An 18,505-nucleotide genomic window follows, 5' to 3' on the forward strand; every position below is an offset into this window, starting at 1 on the left:
TTTATTTACATTTATTCATGAATTAAGATTATTTAGGCCGGACTGCAAATCTGCTGCTTCGTGGTCTCATGTGCATCCAAATGTGTAGCTCCAAATCTAAAAGAAAAAACAATTCGTTATAAATAATCTAACAATATTGAGTATAATGAACTACACTGGATATTAAAAAGATACTTATGTACAGTGGTATCCAGGTGAGGGGCGCTGTACAGTTGCTGACCATGTGCTCTGACGTCAGCTTCCAAAGATGCTAGGATATGCAGAATAGAATTTCATTGTACTGTACATGTATTGTTATTATTATTATTATGTGGCACATTAATGCTCACCTCTACCAGATAAGCTGATCGCTGTAAAAAGGTGGAGGAAATTGTCCTTTGACATAGGGTGGAAAAGGCTGGTCCCTAGAAATTGTCCTGGGGTAACATTCCTGAGATCGAGTTGGAAAGACTTTAGAACAACCCAGAAGAGACAGTGGTGAAACACTGAGAGGAACCAGACTTGACATGGAACATCATATCAGGCTTTCAACAAACATGAGAACCTGCTGCCAGTAGAACTGCTGCCGATCCCCGCTCTGATTGAGAAGAACGAAGCTAACACACGGCCCCTCCGACACGTAGGCGGCAGCCGTACGCATCTAATCACCGACGCTTTGACGTGCACAATGGGGATCAGCACCGTGTCCGGAGAGACACACCCCGCCCTGATCAGCACTCTTTTCCCCGTCTCTGTGCAGGCGCCATCAGTCAGCCAGCAGAGGTCGTAACTGCATTAGTTATGAGTTACGATGTATTCGAGATCGCAGCTGGTCCACACTTAACACAAAACTGCGCTAAATGATGTCTCTAAACCAGCTCACGAGACGTTTTCGTCCCGCACGTAAAGTTCTAAACAGCTCTGTACGTTTAAGTTCATCTTTTTGGAATTCTAGTTCTGTTCGGAGCCTAATCATGGTGAACCATAAGGATTCCTGAAATGCACCGAATCTGGTTCGCCAGTTATCAGTATCCGTCTCCTTCTGGTTCATTTCTGACTCCTTATGGTCTCCATCCCTGTTCTGCTCTCTTGACTGTTTCATCTTCTTCTTTCTTCTCTTCTTTTTCTGATCCGTCTCCTTCTCGGGTGTTGCTTCCTTCATTTCCTTTTTCTTTCGCTTCCTTCGTGTGTCTTGCTTTTCCTCATCAGATATGTTCTCCGTCTCAGACATCGCTCTGTCTTCCTTCTTTATTCGCCTCTTCCATCTCTGTTCTCCTTGCTCTTCCTTCCTTGCTTTCTTTATTTCCTTTTTCTTCTGCTTCCTTCCTGTGTCTTGCTTTTCCTCATCAGATACGTCCTCAATTCCCGTCTCCGTCTCAGACATCGCTCTGTCTTCCTTCTTTATGCGCCACTTCCACCTCTGTTCTACGTCCTCCTTCATTTCCATAAGAAACCGAGCGTCTTCTTGCTCTTCCTTCCGTCTTTTGCGTTCCATCTTTTCTAGCCTCTTCATCTCCTTCTCTGCTCTCTTTTTCTCCTTCTCAAGATCTTTCTTATCCTCGTCAATCTTCTTTTTGGTTTTCTCAATTCGTTTCCATTCTTCAGCGATTTCAATCCGTTTTCGGTTCTCACACCTATCCAGTTTTTCTTTCTGGCATTCGATTTCTTTTCTAGCAAGCCTCTGTTCCCATTTAGAAAGCGCTCGCTCTGTGTCCATCTCTCTCTCTAGGTCCTGTTTCTTTATCATCATTTTTGTCCTTTCGATCGCAGCATCTTTCTCAATTTCTAAGATTTCTGTGCAGGTTTCAGCCAGCTTCTCAGACCGAATGGCATTGAGTATTTTTTGCTCATACTCGTCCATCCTTTTTAATTCCCTCTCCATTCGCCTTGTTTTTCCTTCGACGGCCTGGTTTCTTAAAGCTATGGCCTCTCTCTGGAGCTCAAGATCTTGCTCTTGCTGGGGAAGCCTTTTCTCTCGTTCACGTATGCTATTTTTTACTGCTATCAGTCTCTCCCTTTTAAACTCCAGAACTGTCCTGTCTGATTCTATCTCCTGCTTCTGTGCAGCGATCAGTTTCGCTTCCTTTTCTAGCTTTTTGTTTTTCTTCCTTTCTACGTCGTTTAGACATGTTTGAATGTCCTGCAGCTGGAGTTTTAGTGAGCGCTCCTGCTCACTGATCTCCTTAACCTCCGTTTGTCTGTCTCTTTCCAACATCTGGATCTTTTCTTGCAGTTCTAAAATAGAAACATTACATTGTATTAATGTATCAGGCATAACGTACACTCACTGTCCATTTTATCAGCTCCACTTACCATATAGAAGCACTTTGTAGTTCTACAATTACTGACTGTAGTCCATCTCTTTCTCTGCATGCTTTGTTAGCCCCCTTTTATACTGTTCTTTAATGGTCAGGACCCCCACAGAGCAGGTATTATTTGGGTGTGCTGGTATGAGTGGATCAAACACCTCGCTGTCACTGCTGGACTGAGAATAGTCCACCAACCAAAAATATCCAGCCAACAGCGCCCCATGGGCAGCGTCCTGTGACCACTGATGGAGATCTCAAAGATGACAAACAGCAGCAATAGATGAGTGATCGTCTCTGACTTTACATCTACAAGGTGGACCAACTAGGTAGGAGTTTCTAATAGAGTGGACAGTGAGTGGACATGGCATTGCTGTGTCTGATCCAATCATACCAGCACAACACACACTAACACACCACCAAGTCAGTGTTCACCGCAGTGCTGAGAATGATCCACCACCTAAATAATACCTACTCTGTAGTGGTCCTGTGGGGGTCCTGACCATTAAAGAACAGCATGAAAGGGGGCTAACAAAGCATGCAGAGAAACAGATGGACTACAGTCAGTAATTGTAAAACTACAAAGTGCTTCTATATGGTAAGTGGAGCTGATAAAATGGACAGTGAGTGTAGAAACAATCGGTGTACATAAACATACATGTATAAGCAAATATACACATATCCTGACATCACATCCTTCACACCCAACTCTTCTTAAAACTGATGTTGGATCAGCCACATTCTATTGATTTGTTACAATTACGATTAACTCTTTTCCAGGGGTAACAATCACTGGGGCCTTCAAACAGCAAAGTGACTGAACTGGGAGATCCAGTAAAGTGTTAAAGGACTGACATCTGTTTTATATGACTTATGTTGGGTGTGCAGTTTGGCCTCACATAGCATTAGAGAGGTTGAATCCTATTGTCAATAGTTGCCACAACTTATCAAGCATGCCCATGATTAAGCCCTGTGCCCCCCCCCCCCCCCCCCCCTTCCCCAAAAACCTCAATTCTGATTCCCAAAACATCTACCAACAAACTAGACAAGCTAAACAAGGGTGAAGGCCACATTCATGTTATGATATCTGGTTATCAGAGAAAACCCTTACCAGCCTTAAACATGTTAAATTTCTTCTTATTGTCTTCATTCCATTCTGATAGGAGACTCTCCATGTCATGACCGAACTCGCAGCTGATGATATTCTGGAATTGCTCCATCTTGTCAAGTGTGGTAAGGTTCTCCTGAAGAAACCACATCTCCAGGTCCTCTACACATTCCTTAATAAGAAATGAAATGATTAATTTATATTCACTGTATTATGTATATAAAGCATTATTAATAATATATATAAATAATACTACTAATAATTTAATATTATTCAAAATAATAATATTTTATTATTATTATTAATAATCATGATTTTATACATACAATAATATTAATTTAAATTAATTTTAAAGTAACATTTAAAATACTACCATTACTACTACTTACTACTATTAATAATAATATTTAAAATACTACCACCACTACTACTACTAATAATAATAACATTTAAAATACTACCACCATTACTATTAATAATAATAATAATAATAATAACATTTAAAATACTACCACCACTACTATTATTAATAATAATAATAATAATAACATTTAAAATACTACCACCACTACTATTAATAATAATAATAATAATAATAACATTTAAAATACTACCACCATTACTATTAATAATAATAATAATAACATTTAAAATACTACCACCATTACTATTAATAATAATAATAATAACATTTAAAATACTACCACCATTACTATTAATAATAATAATAATAATAATAATAATAACAACATTTAAATTACTACCACCACTACTATTAATAATAATAATAATAATAACATTTAAAATACTACCACCATTACTATTAATAATAATAATAATAATAATAATAATAATAACATTTAAATTACTACCACCACTACTATTAATAATAATAATAATAATATTTAAAATACTACCACCATTACTATTAATAATAATAATAATAATAATAACATTTAAAATACTACCACCATTACTATTAATAATAATAATAATAATAACATTTAAAATACTACCACCATTTCTATTAATAATAATAATAACATTTAAAATACTACCACCATTACTATTAATAATAATAACATTTAAAATACTACCACCACTACTACTAATAATAATAATAATAAATTCAACCAACCATATTTATTCAACACTAGACGTCTGATTAAGACTTGAGGTCTGTTCAGTAGCTCGTTGCTCATTAAAGTGACCTAATGAAGATGTCAGACGCTTTGTTAATGTGGTTTATGCTTTGTGACGTCACAGTGGCTGTAACCTCGCTGCTCCTGATGACGCCATCAGCGATGAAAGCCAAAGGAGTCGATTCTTTTGGTAAGCGGATTCAATTAATATGACTCAGCATGCATTAGCGTTCATACAGGCGCCACTTACATTACATTAATGCATGTTTAAATAATAAAGTAAGTATTTTTACATTAAATATTAATGCAGATTAAATGTATTATCGATTTCTATTAAAAAGGTTGAAAGTGTAACACACACACTTAATAAATTGAACACTTTAGGTATCAATAAAGAGTCTCGTCGACTACAAGCAGTTTTTGAAGCCACAACTAGAGGGCAGCAAATACTTATATAAGCAAAACGGCACATATACTGACATCAAGTTCGCTACATTTGTTAAAAATGCAAGCAAATGATTCATTCACATCAAATGTTGCTCCTAAAACAGAAAATTCATAAGATTATGACCATTGACAGGTGAAGTGAATAACACTGATCATCTCTTCATCACGGCACCTGTTAGTAGGTGGGATTTATTAGGCAGCGAGTAAACATGGCTAGACGACTGGGTCAGAGCATCTCCAGAACTGCAGCTCTTGTGGGGTGTTCCTGTGATAAACCGGCGACAGGGTCATGGGCAGCCAAGGCTCACCGATGCACGTGGGGAGCGGAGGCTGGCCTGTGTGGTCCGATCCAACACTCGAGCTACTGTAGCTCAAACTGCTGAAGAAGTTAATGCTGGTTCTGATAGAAAGGTGTCAGAATACACAGAGCATCACAGTTTGTTGTGTATGGGCCAGTCAGGGTGCCCATGCCGAAAGCGCCCACAATGGGCACGTGAGCATCGGAACTGGACCAGACCACGGAGCGATGAAAGAAGGTGGCCTGGTCTGAAGAATCACGTTTTCCATCCATGTGGATGTTACTTCGACACGTACGACCTACCTAAGCACAGTTGCAGACCATGTACACCCTTTCATGGAAACGCTATTCCCTATATAGGAGGATAATGCGCCCTGCCACAGAGCAAAAATGCTTCAGGAAGGGTTTGAGGAGCACAACAATTCAATCAAGCATCTGTTGGATGTGCTGGACAAACAAGTCCGATACATGGAGGCCCCACCTCACAACTTAGAGGAGTTCAATCTACAGGATCTGCTGCTAACATCTTGGTACAAGATACTACAGCTCACCTTCAGGGGTCTAAGGGTGTCCATGCCTCGACGGGACATGGGGACCAACACAATATTAGGAAGGTGGTCATGATGGATCTGTGTATATTCACAATACATCCACAGGTATCAAATACAAACTTGTAAAACAAAAGAAATTCAGTAAATCTAACGACACCCAATATTTTATTTATGTTCAGCTTTATAGATACATAGCATGAAGTGACAAATCACAATTAAATAGAATCTGGAGCAGAAAAAAAGCAGTCTAGATTGTGACAAAGCCCAGTGATTAAAGTAACATAGCTCATCCCCAATGACCTTCATTAATACAATGATAATACTTGATCCACAACAAACCCAGTGTACGAATATCCCTAATGCACTTGTTTAAATGTTATTAATCACATAATGTTGGTTTAAAAAAACAGAGATATTGCTGCTCCTGTAAAGGCACCAGAAAATGAGAAAATCATCATATTATATTTACACATGAGAATTAACAATATATGACACATAGATACAGGAAAACCAATCATCTGGAGAAGAATAAGAACAAATTAAATACTTTGTCACTGCACAAACATTAAAAAGATTAACAAAAAAGATCAACTGCTTTCCTGTGTGGCGTCCGAAACTTCTCTTCGTACATGAAGCCACAGTTGGACTATACAGTCACTAAATACATCAAATGAATACATACATACATACACACATATATTTATACATCTTTCTCTTTGCGTGTCCTATTTATTTGATTATCAAATGTGTATAGGAATCTACCTTGTAGACAGTGAGATACATCTAACACTTGGAGGAGTGTTAGCCTACGTAAAAACAAGAAGTGACAGCAGAAAAAAAAGGTTGTCCGTTGTCCTAAATAAGATTCCTTTTCAATCCTTCGAGGTTGAACTCGAGAACCAACTACAGTCCTGGCACAATTCATCTTGCCACCCATATGAACAGATTTTATAAAATAGATTAGACTAGTATGCACTAGAAAAGTAACAAACAGGAACCGCCTACTAACTTTTGCATCATGTGACCAATATGTACATCCCTACACTCCATACACACTTGGTGCAAAGTGGCATAAATATGTTGCATCGTACCAAACTACTATCAACATTAAGTATATATACACTGATCAGCCATAACATTTAAACCACCTCCTTGTTTCTACACTCGCTGTCCATTTTATCAGCTCAACTTACCATGTGGAAGCTCTTCAATGGTCAGGACCCCCACAGAGCAGGTATTATTTAGGTGGTGGGTCATTCTCAGCGCTGCAGTGACACTGACTCGATGGTGGTGTGTTGACTGAGAATAGTCCACCAACCAAAAACATCCAGCCAACAGCGCCCCATGACCACTGTTGAAGATCTCAAAGATGACCAACTCAAACAGCAGCAATAGATGAGCGATCGTCTCTGAGTTTACATCGACATGGTGGACCAACTAGGTAGGAGTGTGTAACAGAGTGGACAGTGAGTGGGCACGGTATTTAATCCACTCATACCAGCACGACGCACACTAACACACCACCACCAGTGTCAGTGCAGTGCACTTGTGGGGGTCCTGACCACTGAAGAACAGAGTAAAAGCAGGTTAAAAAAGTATGTAGAGAAACAGATGGACTACAGTCAGTATTTGTAGAACTATATGGAAAGTGGAACTGATAAAATGGACAGTGAGTGTAGAAACAAGGAGGGAACACACAAGGGAATGTTTGATGCAGGTCGGTTCGGTTCGGCTTAGTGGTTAGGGTACTGGACTAGTAATCAGAAGATCATTTGTTTAAGCTCATCTGAACCGCTGAGCAAAGCCCTTAATCCTTAACTGCTTGCACTGTATTCAGTCGAAAATGTCAGCAGCAGATCAGTTTTGGCGCTCATGTCCCACCAAAAACGAGGGACGATTCGGATCCGTGCACCCCTAATGATACCCGTTTAATATATAGACTACTGTATGGAATGTATTACAATGAAGACAAGTGGAACTTAGGACAAACTGACTGATATCACTCACTAAGAAACACATTAGGAAACTATCTTAACAATAATATTTGACCCTTTGGTAGAAATACCACAAAATAAGAACCATTTACAACAGCAGCTCGATTGGTAAAAGAACAAGATGTGTATGATAAAGTATATATGGCACACACCCATTAGAACAGATCTGCGACATAAAAGAACTACCTAATTCTAATAATTTTCCATGCCAATGACCTGCAAGCCTATAAACTGATTACCAGCTCACACAAGAAACAAAACATCCTTCATTAATCTTTAAATATTCTGTGCAAATGTACTTTTCCTTTATAAACCCATTATATTTTCCTCTGATCTGTTTGTACCTGCAGAACGAAATGCTACTCCACTACCAGCAGATCACTAGGTGTCCTCCGTTTGTCCTTGCTACATCCGTGAGCTCAGTGGAGGCCACTGTTGTTATAGTAGCTGGGAACCGTGGGCTTATAGTTTACTGTGGGCAGGCTGAGCGTGCTGGCACTCTTGTGCTTGTTCTTCAGCCCCCAGTTGATGAACGAGGTCTTCTTGGAGACCTTGCGTGCTTTCGGGTGTTTGTCGTCATCGTCGTGGGCCAGGCAGATCATGGAGTAGGTTTTCGGGAGGCCGCCGGAGTATGTGGCGCTTTTCGCTGGCTGTTTTAGAATGATAGGATGCAAAAGAGGTTAGCTATGGTTCATCACTGATTATAGCAGATTTTATATAAAGAGGGTCATCAATCGCTCCAGAAAATTACATCTACAGTACCCGGACACACCGCAACCCTCACCAGGATGAAAAATAAGAAAGCAAATGGTATGTTAGAACATTTATACGGGGCGCTCAGGTGGCGCAGCGGTAAAAAGACACGCTGCAACCAGAGCTGGATTCTGAGTACGTCGTATCGAATCCAGCTCTGCTTCACCGGTTCGAGGCCGAGTGGCTGTATGAGCAACGAATGGCCCGGTTGCTCAGTTGGGGGGCGGGACAAAGAACTGGACGTGGGTCTCTCTCTGTCAGAATGCGATTATGACCTCTGCCGGCTCATCAGAGGCGCCTGCACAAGAGATGAGGAAGACTGCCCTTAGGGTGTGTCTCTCCGCATGCGACGCTAGGTGGCGCCACACTCATCAATAAGTGGGTGGTAAAAATGCATCCGGCTGCTGCCCATGTTTCGGAGGGGATGTGGGTTAGCTTCGATCTCCTCGGTCAGGGCGGGGTTCGGCATAGACAGAGAGGAAAAGCACGATGCAAATTGCACGAACAATTGGATGCGCTAAAGGGGGAGGAAAAGGGGAAAAATTAAAAATAAATAAATAGAACATTTATACGACATTTAGCAGACGCCTTTATGCAAAGCGACTTACAGTACAGTTACAGTACACAGTCTGAGCAATTGAGGGTTAAGGGTCTTGCTCAAGGGCCCAACAGCAGCAGTGGTGGGGCTTGAACCAGCAACCTTCTGATTACTAGTCCAGTACCTTAACCACTAGGCTACTGTTTGTAAATATAATAAGCTTGTTTAAAAAAAAGGGTTAAATACGCCCAGGTGGCGCAGCAGGATATTCTGCTAGCACACCAGCACTGAGATTCTGAACTCCACGGTTTGAAGCTCGGTGTTGCCTCCGGTCGGCTGGGCGCAATCTGGCGGGCATAACTATGGGTGGGTGGGTGGGTGGGTCTTCATACACCGTGCAGGGGCGAGAAGAGCAGGGCTGTGCACGTGTCGGAAGAGACGTGCTCTCCTCAGATGCAATCGGGTATCCCTCAGCAGCGGAAGACATATTGAGTGCGCTAAATCGGGAGGAAAAGGGGGGCGGGGTGTGTGGTGATGGAAAACTCCAGGTTAGAATGTGTCTGGAACAAAAGATCTGTTATTGGGGTGTAGATTCTCATCTTTTCCCCATGGGTAACATGGATACTGCTTCAAGCTTGGCTTAGCACTCCGTTTTACTACTATCAGTGACCAGCAGACCGTCAATAAAGTCATTAGAGAAATTTTAAATGGGAGAGAAGTGTTACCATTGGCTGGCTGCTGCTGTCCATCAAGCTGACGGCTTTAATGTCGATGCCTTCCTCGTCCACGTCTTTCAGCAGCTTCATGACATCACTGACACCCATCCATTTACAATCGGTATCGCCCACGGCAACCAGATAATCGCCCTCCTTTATGCCATTGGCCTGTTACAGAGATAACCACAAACCAAAAGAAAAGAGAGTAAGACAGTGATAAAGTAAATCATGTTTTCAGACACTAATGTTCATTCTGTACTGCTTGTCAAAAGGTATCTCTCTCTCTCTCTCACACACACACACACACACACACACACACACACACACACACACACACACACACACACACACACACACACACACAGGACTAGATAATATATGCTATCACAAGACAGTGAATGAAGGATGCACACGGAAGGCTATTTTTGACCAAAACCACAGCTGCATTAGACAGCTCAAAAGAAAATAAGACCCACAACACAAAAAAGTACTAAACAAATACATATATGAAAAATATGTTCCGTTTTTATACACACTGATAATACAATTATTGTTTACATTTTATGTTATGTGTTTTACAGAAATCCGGGCCTGTAACACCTAATTAGCAAAGCCAGGGTCAAAGAATATCCATAAATGTTTCAAAGAATATCCAAAAAAGGAAAAATTCCCCCCCTAGGGGTGATGATAACTGAATGAAGTGTGGATCATGGTTCACCCAACTGTACTGGTTTTGTCCAAGACTGACATACTGATCAGCCATAACATTAAAACCACCTCCTTGTTTCTACACTCACTGTCCATTTTATCAGCTCCACTTACCATATAGAAGCACTTTGTAGTTCTACAATTACTGACTGTAGTCCATCTGTTTCTCTGCATGCTTTGTTAGCCCCCTTTCATGCTGTTCTTCAATGGTCAGGACCCCCACAGGACCACTAGAGCAGGTATTATTCGGGTGGTGGATCATTCTCAGGACTGCAGTGACACGGACATGGTGGTGGTGTGTTAGTGTGTGTTGTGCTGGTATGAGTGGATAAGACACAGCAGCGCTGCTGGAGTTTTTAAACACCTCGCTGTCACTGCTGGACTGAGAATAGTCCACGAACCAAAAATATCCAGCCAACAGCGCCCCGTGGGCAGCGTCCTGTGACCACTGATGAAGGTCTGGAAGATGACCAGCTCAAACAGCAGTAGATCAATCCAATCTGTGGTGGTCCTGACCATTGAGGAACAGCATGAAAGGGGGCTAACAAAGCATGCAGAGAAACAGATGGACTACAGTCAGTAATTGTAGAACTACAAAGTGCTTCTATATGGTAAGTGGAGCTGATAAAATAAACAGTGAGTGTAGAAACAATGAGGTGGTTTTAATGTTATGGCTGATCAGTGTATTTCACCCTGTCAACCTTGGGGAAATGCCTGGACTGAAACTAAACCCCAGTGCTGCCGAAAAGCATATTCTTACCCTAGATGGCTTGAGATATAAAGACTTTAAAACAAAGCTTTTACCATACAGCTTTTAATTTAATTTCTACCTGCTTATAAACATACATTTACGTTCACATTTACAGTACAGAAAAACTAAAGTGGTCAAGAAAAAGCCAAAGGAAGCCAAAGGGTTAAATTACTGACCAAAATAAAGTAATAATAGTAAATTAATATTAATGGTAACAAAATAATTGTAAAAGAAATGTATATGTGATATCTAAATAACACACACTTTAAGTTTGCATTATGTATGAATTATGTATGAATATAATTAGAATGATTAAATTACTGCTAGAATTATTTTGTAACATGACATCAGATCAGTAAAGGAAGCTGATTTTGTTCTTTCCCTGTGGCTGTGGGAATCATGCAGAAAACTGGTATCTTACCCTTTGTCCCAAAAAAGAAAAAGAGACAAAAAAACAGGCTTAGGGCATTAGTGTGATTATGTATGTGTGATAATTATACGTATAAGGAAGACGATAAGGTTCACCAAGGAAGAATGGTATTCAGTCAAGAATTAGTCTGTGTGTTTTCCTTCTCATTAAACCAGATCACTAATAGAAACCTAATGAGGGAGAGACAGAGCGCTGCAGGAAGAGCTTAAGCGGCTTTATTACATAAAGCTTTTGTTTGGTTAAAGAATGAATGACTTACATAATGGCTAATGCATGAGAAAATCACAACAAGAAACGTGTTTAGATTGTAGGGGAGATGTGTGGTATGTGTTGGTCAGCTGATCTGTATATCTGCAGTGATGTGTATATCCGGACGTAGTATATGATTAGATTTGGTGTATGAGTAGTGTGTGCATATATACTCACAGCTGCATGACAGAGAGGGTCAAGTGACTGAATCTGGACAGGTGCCTCGCCCTTCAGTGTGAAACCTAGATCTCTGTCCTCTACCTTCACCCTGACAGTGCGGGGTGTCGTCAATCTCTGCTTGGCTGAGAATATGGACAACGGCCCCTGCAACACACACAAATACATACACACATACAGCGCAACCGTAAGTATAACAAAACACTACCAATGCAACCTATAATTAGGGACAAACTAAAAGACATGTCAACCGTAACAATGTCTTGAATTGACTGCTTCGGAAGTTACACAGTCTAATACATAGTTATTATAAGTACTAAATACTCATCCTAGATGGCATAACAATTAGCATGTATTAATAATACATAATAGCATATATGTATTCTAATAATATACACGTATTAAGCAAAAAAAGAATTAAACAGATCTTTCACATCATTGGGAAGTAAATTTCAGTGTCTCCTTTTGGCAGAATTGCTGTAATTTAGCCACATTGGAGGGTTTTTGGCCTGGAACTGTGTGTTTAAAGTCCTAGGACAGAATCCCAATAGGGTTGAAGTCCAAGCCACACAAATATTGTCTTGTTACAAACCTTTCATTTGAGTTTTATATCACAGGATTTTCTGGTAGAGAGCAGAATACAGTTTGCTCCGTGTTTATGTTCAACCAACTGTTCTGTATTACAGCTACATTTTGCTACTTGTTGATACTAAGCTTAAAGTACTGAAATAGTACTTCCTAGTACTGAGATAGTTGGGGCCTCCATGGATCAGACACCAGGACCCAAGATTTCTCAGCAGAACATTGCCCAGAGCAACCCACTGCCTCCTCTGGCTTACCTTTTTTTCCATAGTACATCCTGGTGCCATAGTACAGCTCTTCCCCCAGTGACATACAATATATAATTATTTTATAAAAAAATAAATAGTGACCATGCCCAAAGAGTAATTTTGGCTTTACAGGAAGAAGGATACATTGAGCATCAGGTTGCCTCAATACTTGCAGCTGGCATTGAGGACAACGTAGGTACAGACTGGCAGAGGGCAAAAACAACTAGAATAAAGTGTAGATGAAGTCATCTAGGGGCGGAGCTTGATTGGACTATCAAGGACTGGAAACTGGTCATCTTCCTTCCCTGATTAGTCAGTCCAGCTTTCATTTGGCCCAACATTAGTTTGACTAATAGTTAGACAGAGACCTTGAGAGGCCTACAAGTCACAGTTACTTGCACCCACTGTGAAATCTGGTGGAGGATTGGTGACGGATGTTTCAGCAAGGCTGGAATCGGGCAGATTGGTATTTAGTACGGACACATGAATCAAGCTATGTACATACTTGTACATACATATCAGGTCTGGTTCCACTAGGTTCCAGTCTTGTCTGTGTAGATGCCAAGCTGGCCAATAGTACCACTTAGAAGCAAACCTTCACCAATGGGGTTCAAAATCTCAGCAGTGGTGGGCTAGTGCCAACATTTAGTAGTGGTCTCTTATTTTTCCATTGACCAGTGCAAATATTTGTAATGTAATGTTCACCTTTTCTTTTAGGGACAGTGGTAGCCTAGTGGGTAGATCGTTAGATTGTGGGTTCGAATCCGGGCTCTGCAATGCAGCCACTGCTGGAACTTTAAGCAAGGCTCTTAACCCTGTATTTGTAAATATGACAAATAAAGGTGTTCTTTCCCAGTTAGTTTTAAAATACCATTTTGTCATTTATAAATAATAAAGCATTTTATGTTATTTACAAATGACAAAAGTATTCCTTATGTCATTGTTATGTTTAAGTCTCAAACTTGCACTGAAGTAGGTTAGTTAGGTCTAGCTGTAGGCCAAAAACAGTGCCAGGCCAACCAGTTTGTCTGCCTGTGACAGTCTGGGTGTGGCTGTTAGTTATCCACCAAAACACATACACTTCCATGAACAACATTAGTCTGTGAAAGTGTGCACTACTCATGTGTAGAATGTAGATAGATACACCACAATATACACTAATCAGCCATAACATTAAAACCACCTCCTTGTTTCTACACTCACTGTCCATTTTATCAGCTCCACTTACCATATAGGAGCACTTTGTAGTTCTACAATTACTGACTGTAGTCCATATATTTCTCTGCATGCTTTGTTAGCCCCCTTTCATGCTGTTCTTCAATGGTCAGGACTCTCCCAGGTCCACTACAGAGCAGGTATTATTCAGCACTGCAGTGACACTGACATGGTGGCGGTGTGTTAGTGTGTGTTGTGCTTGGAGTTTTTAAATAGCGTGTCCACTCACTGTCCACTCTATTAGACACTCCTACCTAGTTGATCCACCTTGTAGATGTAAAGTCTGCCGTCTGACTTGGTCATCTTCATCAGTGGTCACAGGACGCTGCCCATAGGGCGCTTTTGGTTGCATATATTTTTGGTTCGTGGACTATTCTCAGTCCAGCAGTGACCGTGAGGTGTTTAAAAACTCCAGCAGCGCTGCTGTGTCTGATCCACTCATACCAGCACATCACACACTAACACACCACCACCATGTGGAGCTGATAAAATGGACAGTGAGTGTAGAAACAAGGAGGTGGTTTTAATGTTATGGCTGATCAGTGTAAATGAGATGTTGGTCATTTGTTAGCCAGTACAGTTAATTCTGGGATGTAATGTGAAAACACCATTTCACCTCTGTTATTCGTGTTAGAATGCTTTTCCACACCGTACAAACTCTAAGCTAAACCCTCATTGATTCCCCCTTCAGATTCTCTTTCACCTCGGATGAGTGCGATACAAGTTTGTAAAACCATTGTGGAAAAGCGGTCTATTTATGTGGGTCTGTTTAACAGCACACAAGCTCAACATAAGTTTAACAAAATCAGAAACAGTAGTGTAGATCCTAGAGCTTTGCTGTGCTGTGAACAGACCCATAAAATATGTGAAAAAATGGAAAAAATTAGTGACCCACATACCAGTCGGTGGAACAAGTCTTTGACTTTCACCTTTGTGGTTGAAGGGACTTCAAGTTCTGCACTCTGCTCAGTTTTTGCTGTTAATGGAAGAGAGAAGAGTGTTATCTAGTGTTTGTGTTATAAACACAACTGAAATCATTACCACGGACTCAAATGTGCTCTGGTACCTGGAATTTGAAACACAGCCGTACCTTGTAACTCAACGTCCCCTAAACTAAACTCAAAACGTCATCAAAGTGCGCATATGAGACGAATCTGCATTTGTGTGGAAGAACAGTCAGATTCACTCTGAAAGCTCCTCATGTATCTGTGTTTATCTGGATTTTCCTCACTGTTTCACTTTTAAACTTGTGTTACAGCTCAGGGTGCTGAGAAATTGCAAGAATCAGCTTTTTATATTATATTTGTGATACTTTCAGTGTATACGTGTCAAAAACAACCCCATTATTTTACATAAGTCCACGGAACCATGGAACGCATTAACAGGTTTCCCATACATCCTTATAGGAAAAAATTCCTTGAAACTCAACGCCTTTTTTTAAAATATATTTTGTTGATGCATTTTCTCCCTTTTAGCGCGTCCAGTTGCCCGATTGCGTCATGCTTCCTCTCCACTAATGCCGACCCCTGTTCTGATTGAGGAGAACAAAGCTAACCCACGGCCCCTCCGACATGGGGCAGCAGCCGTATGCATTTTTCACCTACGCTAGACGATGAGCTGCAGATCAGCACTGTGTACGGAGACACACACCCTGATCAACGCACTCTTTCCCCGTTTCTGTGCAGGCGCCATCAATCAGAGAGAGTCCCTATCCGGCCTAATATCCAACTTAAAACCGCACCCCTATATGAACAACAGCCAATCGCTGAGACTCGATACGATGTGTTCGAGATCCCAGCTCTGGTGTGCTAGCGTGTGTTTTTACCGCTGCGCCACCTGAACGGCAAACTCAACGCCTTTTGAACTCAACGCCACTCCCAGAACCAACTGATGTTGAGTTTCAAGGTACATCTGTACTGTTTTAATTTTTCAATATTTGTGGATGTTTTTGCATTTGAACGGAATTGGTTCACAATTCTGATAATACGAACATGAACATGACTGCAGGGAATCATAACCACTCAGTTTTGCATCTGATATTCTGACCATTACTAAGGTTAAGCATGTTAAGGTGAGGACCGCTCGACCTGGGAATCAAACCCAGGACCTTCTTGCTAGGCAAAAAGCCTTGGCCAGTTCGCCAGTCCATCACAGGGCAAACATACACACACACACACACACACACACACTTAGGGTAATTTTAGTATCTCCAGTTAACCTAACTGGATGTCTTTGGACTGTGGGAGGAAACCGGAGCACCCGGAGGAAACCCACACAGACACAAGGAGAACATGCAAACTCCACACAGAAAGGACCCGGACTGTTTGACCTGGGAATCAAACCCAGGACCTTCTTGCTTTGGTTACTGTGAGCTACTGTAGCCAAAATTAAATTCCTTATATGTGTAAGTAGCCAATTAAGCCCTATTCTGATGAAAAAGTGTCCTTTTATAGTGCCGCACTGACGCTTACCCAGCTCTCTAATGCAATCATGCTGATTTAACTCTTCATGCTGATTGTGTTGATTCTAATCAGCTAGTAATCACTTGGTAAGCACTTTCACACTCAGGTTGCGTGTGAGATATTTACAGCACACATTTATCAGCCATTATCCATTATCACGTCTACATATTATTAATGTGCTGTATATGAATATGAACTATTTCATTCCTAATTCTAACATTTTTGTCCGACTCACAGATTATTTCTGGTGCCTCCATGAAGTCTGTGAACTCGTCCTTATTTTCGTTTTGCTCCAGTTTCCCGAGTGAATATCTGTGGCTGGCTTCCAGGATGGCCTTGAGGACGTCGAGGTCGCGGAGATGACGGCAGAACCCCTGGACACGCACTGCCTCTTCCTGTTCCGAAGTCGCACGTCTAAGATGAGCCTTGCCTAAGGAGTAGGATAGGGTAGGTTGTGCGACGTTAGCCTTGGGTGTTTACTATAAATATAATAGTGTTTACTTTAAATATGATTCTTTTTCTCCCGATTTTTAGCGTGTCCAATTGCATTACGCTTCCTTCCTACTGGTGCTGACTCCCGCCCCCGATTGAGGAGAGGGAACTGACACACGCCGCTCCGACACGTGCGCAGTACCGACTGCATCTTTTCACCTGCACGTGGCGAGTTCATATGCGGATCAGCCTTGTGCACGGAGAGCCACACCCTGATCAACATATTATTCCCCGACTCTGTGCAGGCCAGCAGAGGTCATAACTGCATCAGTTATGAGTTCCCTATCTGGCTTGATGAACAACAGCCAAACGTTGTTCATGTGGCCACCCAGCCCAGCCATAGCAGACCTGAGATTCGATATGATGTATTCGAAATCCCAGCTCTGGTGTGCTAGCATGTGTTTTACCGGAATATAGAAAGATTAAACGAGACTTCTCACCTACGCGACACCTTTCCTGTTTGTCCTTCAAGATCTCGAGGGCCGAGAGTCCGTCAGGCATGTTGTCATACAACTGAGATAGAGCCTTCTCCTGTTTATCATCATCATCACTGGGGGTTACTGTGCAAACAAATCAGAATACATACGATAAAGGTCATTTCCCCTATAGTGCTCTATTATTTAGTCCTGAATTGGATAGGACGCTTGCTTTAAGTCACATTTAGAACGACAAACGTTTGTTTTCTGTATGTGTGGAGTTTTGCTACTCTAATTTTCGCATAGCTGTGAATGAATGATTGTTTGATGCCAAGCCTACCTTGTACATTCATTCCATACCATACAGACATTGTGGGTAAACAATAATACTGACTGTAGGGCATCTGTTGCTTTGTACACTTTGCCACTCCCCATACTCCATACTCCATGTATCAATAGAGAGGAACTCCCATATGATCCCTATTGACCTGAAGTTATTTGGGTGGTGGACCATTCTCAACACTTTGATGACACTAACATGGTAAGAACATGGTAGCTGTTTTGGTATGCGTGTATCAGGTGCAGCAGTGTTGTTGGGATTTTCATAATATGAACAGCCCTTTTTCGGTTCAGATTCAAGCATAGCTGTAATAATTAGACTTGAATAAATAGACTTGATTTCGCAAGAACTGTTTTAAGGATTGCTTGTGCAGATGTCCCACAATAGTAATCAAAGCTAGATCAAATACAGACGATCAGAAATGTACACACAAAACTTAATTGTGATAGTAAATTAATACAGAGTAATTAATGTCAGCTTAGAATATCATGCTACACATTGCTACCATGATTCAAGGTATTAAAGTGTGTATACATTTTGGCCCTCTCTGAAGAAGCATTTTAAAAGACATTAAGATAAAAACACCTGATTGAATCGAAGAAA

At 41.0% G+C, this 18,505-nt stretch overlaps 2 protein-coding genes across 3 annotated transcripts in view; both read right to left on the reverse strand.

Moving 5' to 3' along the window:
* On the reverse strand, positions 1–4,575 carry LOC134304154 (trichohyalin-like). The gene is made up of 5 exons (XM_062989733.1): positions 4,532–4,575; positions 3,397–3,565; positions 330–2,214; positions 183–250; positions 1–96 (listed from the first exon to the last, which is right to left on the reverse strand). The coding sequence occupies exons 1-3, from the start codon at positions 4,532–4,534 to the stop codon at positions 836–838; spliced, it is 1,551 nt and encodes a 516-aa protein (XP_062845803.1). The 5' UTR covers positions 4,535–4,575; the 3' UTR covers positions 1–96; positions 183–250; positions 330–835.
* A 1,404-nt stretch (positions 4,576–5,979) lies between these two features.
* The window catches only part of rhpn2 (rhophilin, Rho GTPase binding protein 2), a 37,964-nt gene continuing 25,438 nt past the window's right edge, over positions 5,980–18,505 (reverse strand). For both annotated transcript variants that reach the window (XM_062989484.1, XM_062989485.1), the window contains 6 exons: positions 17,587–17,706; positions 16,890–17,084; positions 15,092–15,168; positions 12,148–12,294; positions 9,842–10,000; positions 5,980–8,475 (listed from right to left, as the gene is read on the reverse strand). In XM_062989484.1, the coding sequence (XP_062845554.1) occupies positions 8,245–8,475; positions 9,842–10,000; positions 12,148–12,294; positions 15,092–15,168; positions 16,890–17,084; positions 17,587–17,706 (929 nt within the window). In that variant the 3' untranslated portion in view covers positions 5,980–8,244. The remainder of the gene's footprint in view (positions 8,476–9,841; positions 10,001–12,147; positions 12,295–15,091; positions 15,169–16,889; positions 17,085–17,586; positions 17,707–18,505) is intronic.

Source organism: Trichomycterus rosablanca, chromosome 27 (genome assembly GCF_030014385.1).
Source record: "Trichomycterus rosablanca isolate fTriRos1 chromosome 27, fTriRos1.hap1, whole genome shotgun sequence".
Lineage (NCBI taxonomy): Eukaryota > Metazoa > Chordata > Actinopteri > Siluriformes > Trichomycteridae > Trichomycterus > Trichomycterus rosablanca.

Bases quoted from the DNA above. Each gene is read 5' to 3' on its own strand.
- LOC134304154 (XM_062989733.1), bottom strand. The intron at 2,215-3,396 runs GTAAGGGTTTTC...TTTCTATTTTAG, and splicing joins ATTTAACATGTTTAAGGCTG to AACTGCAAGAAAAGATCCAG.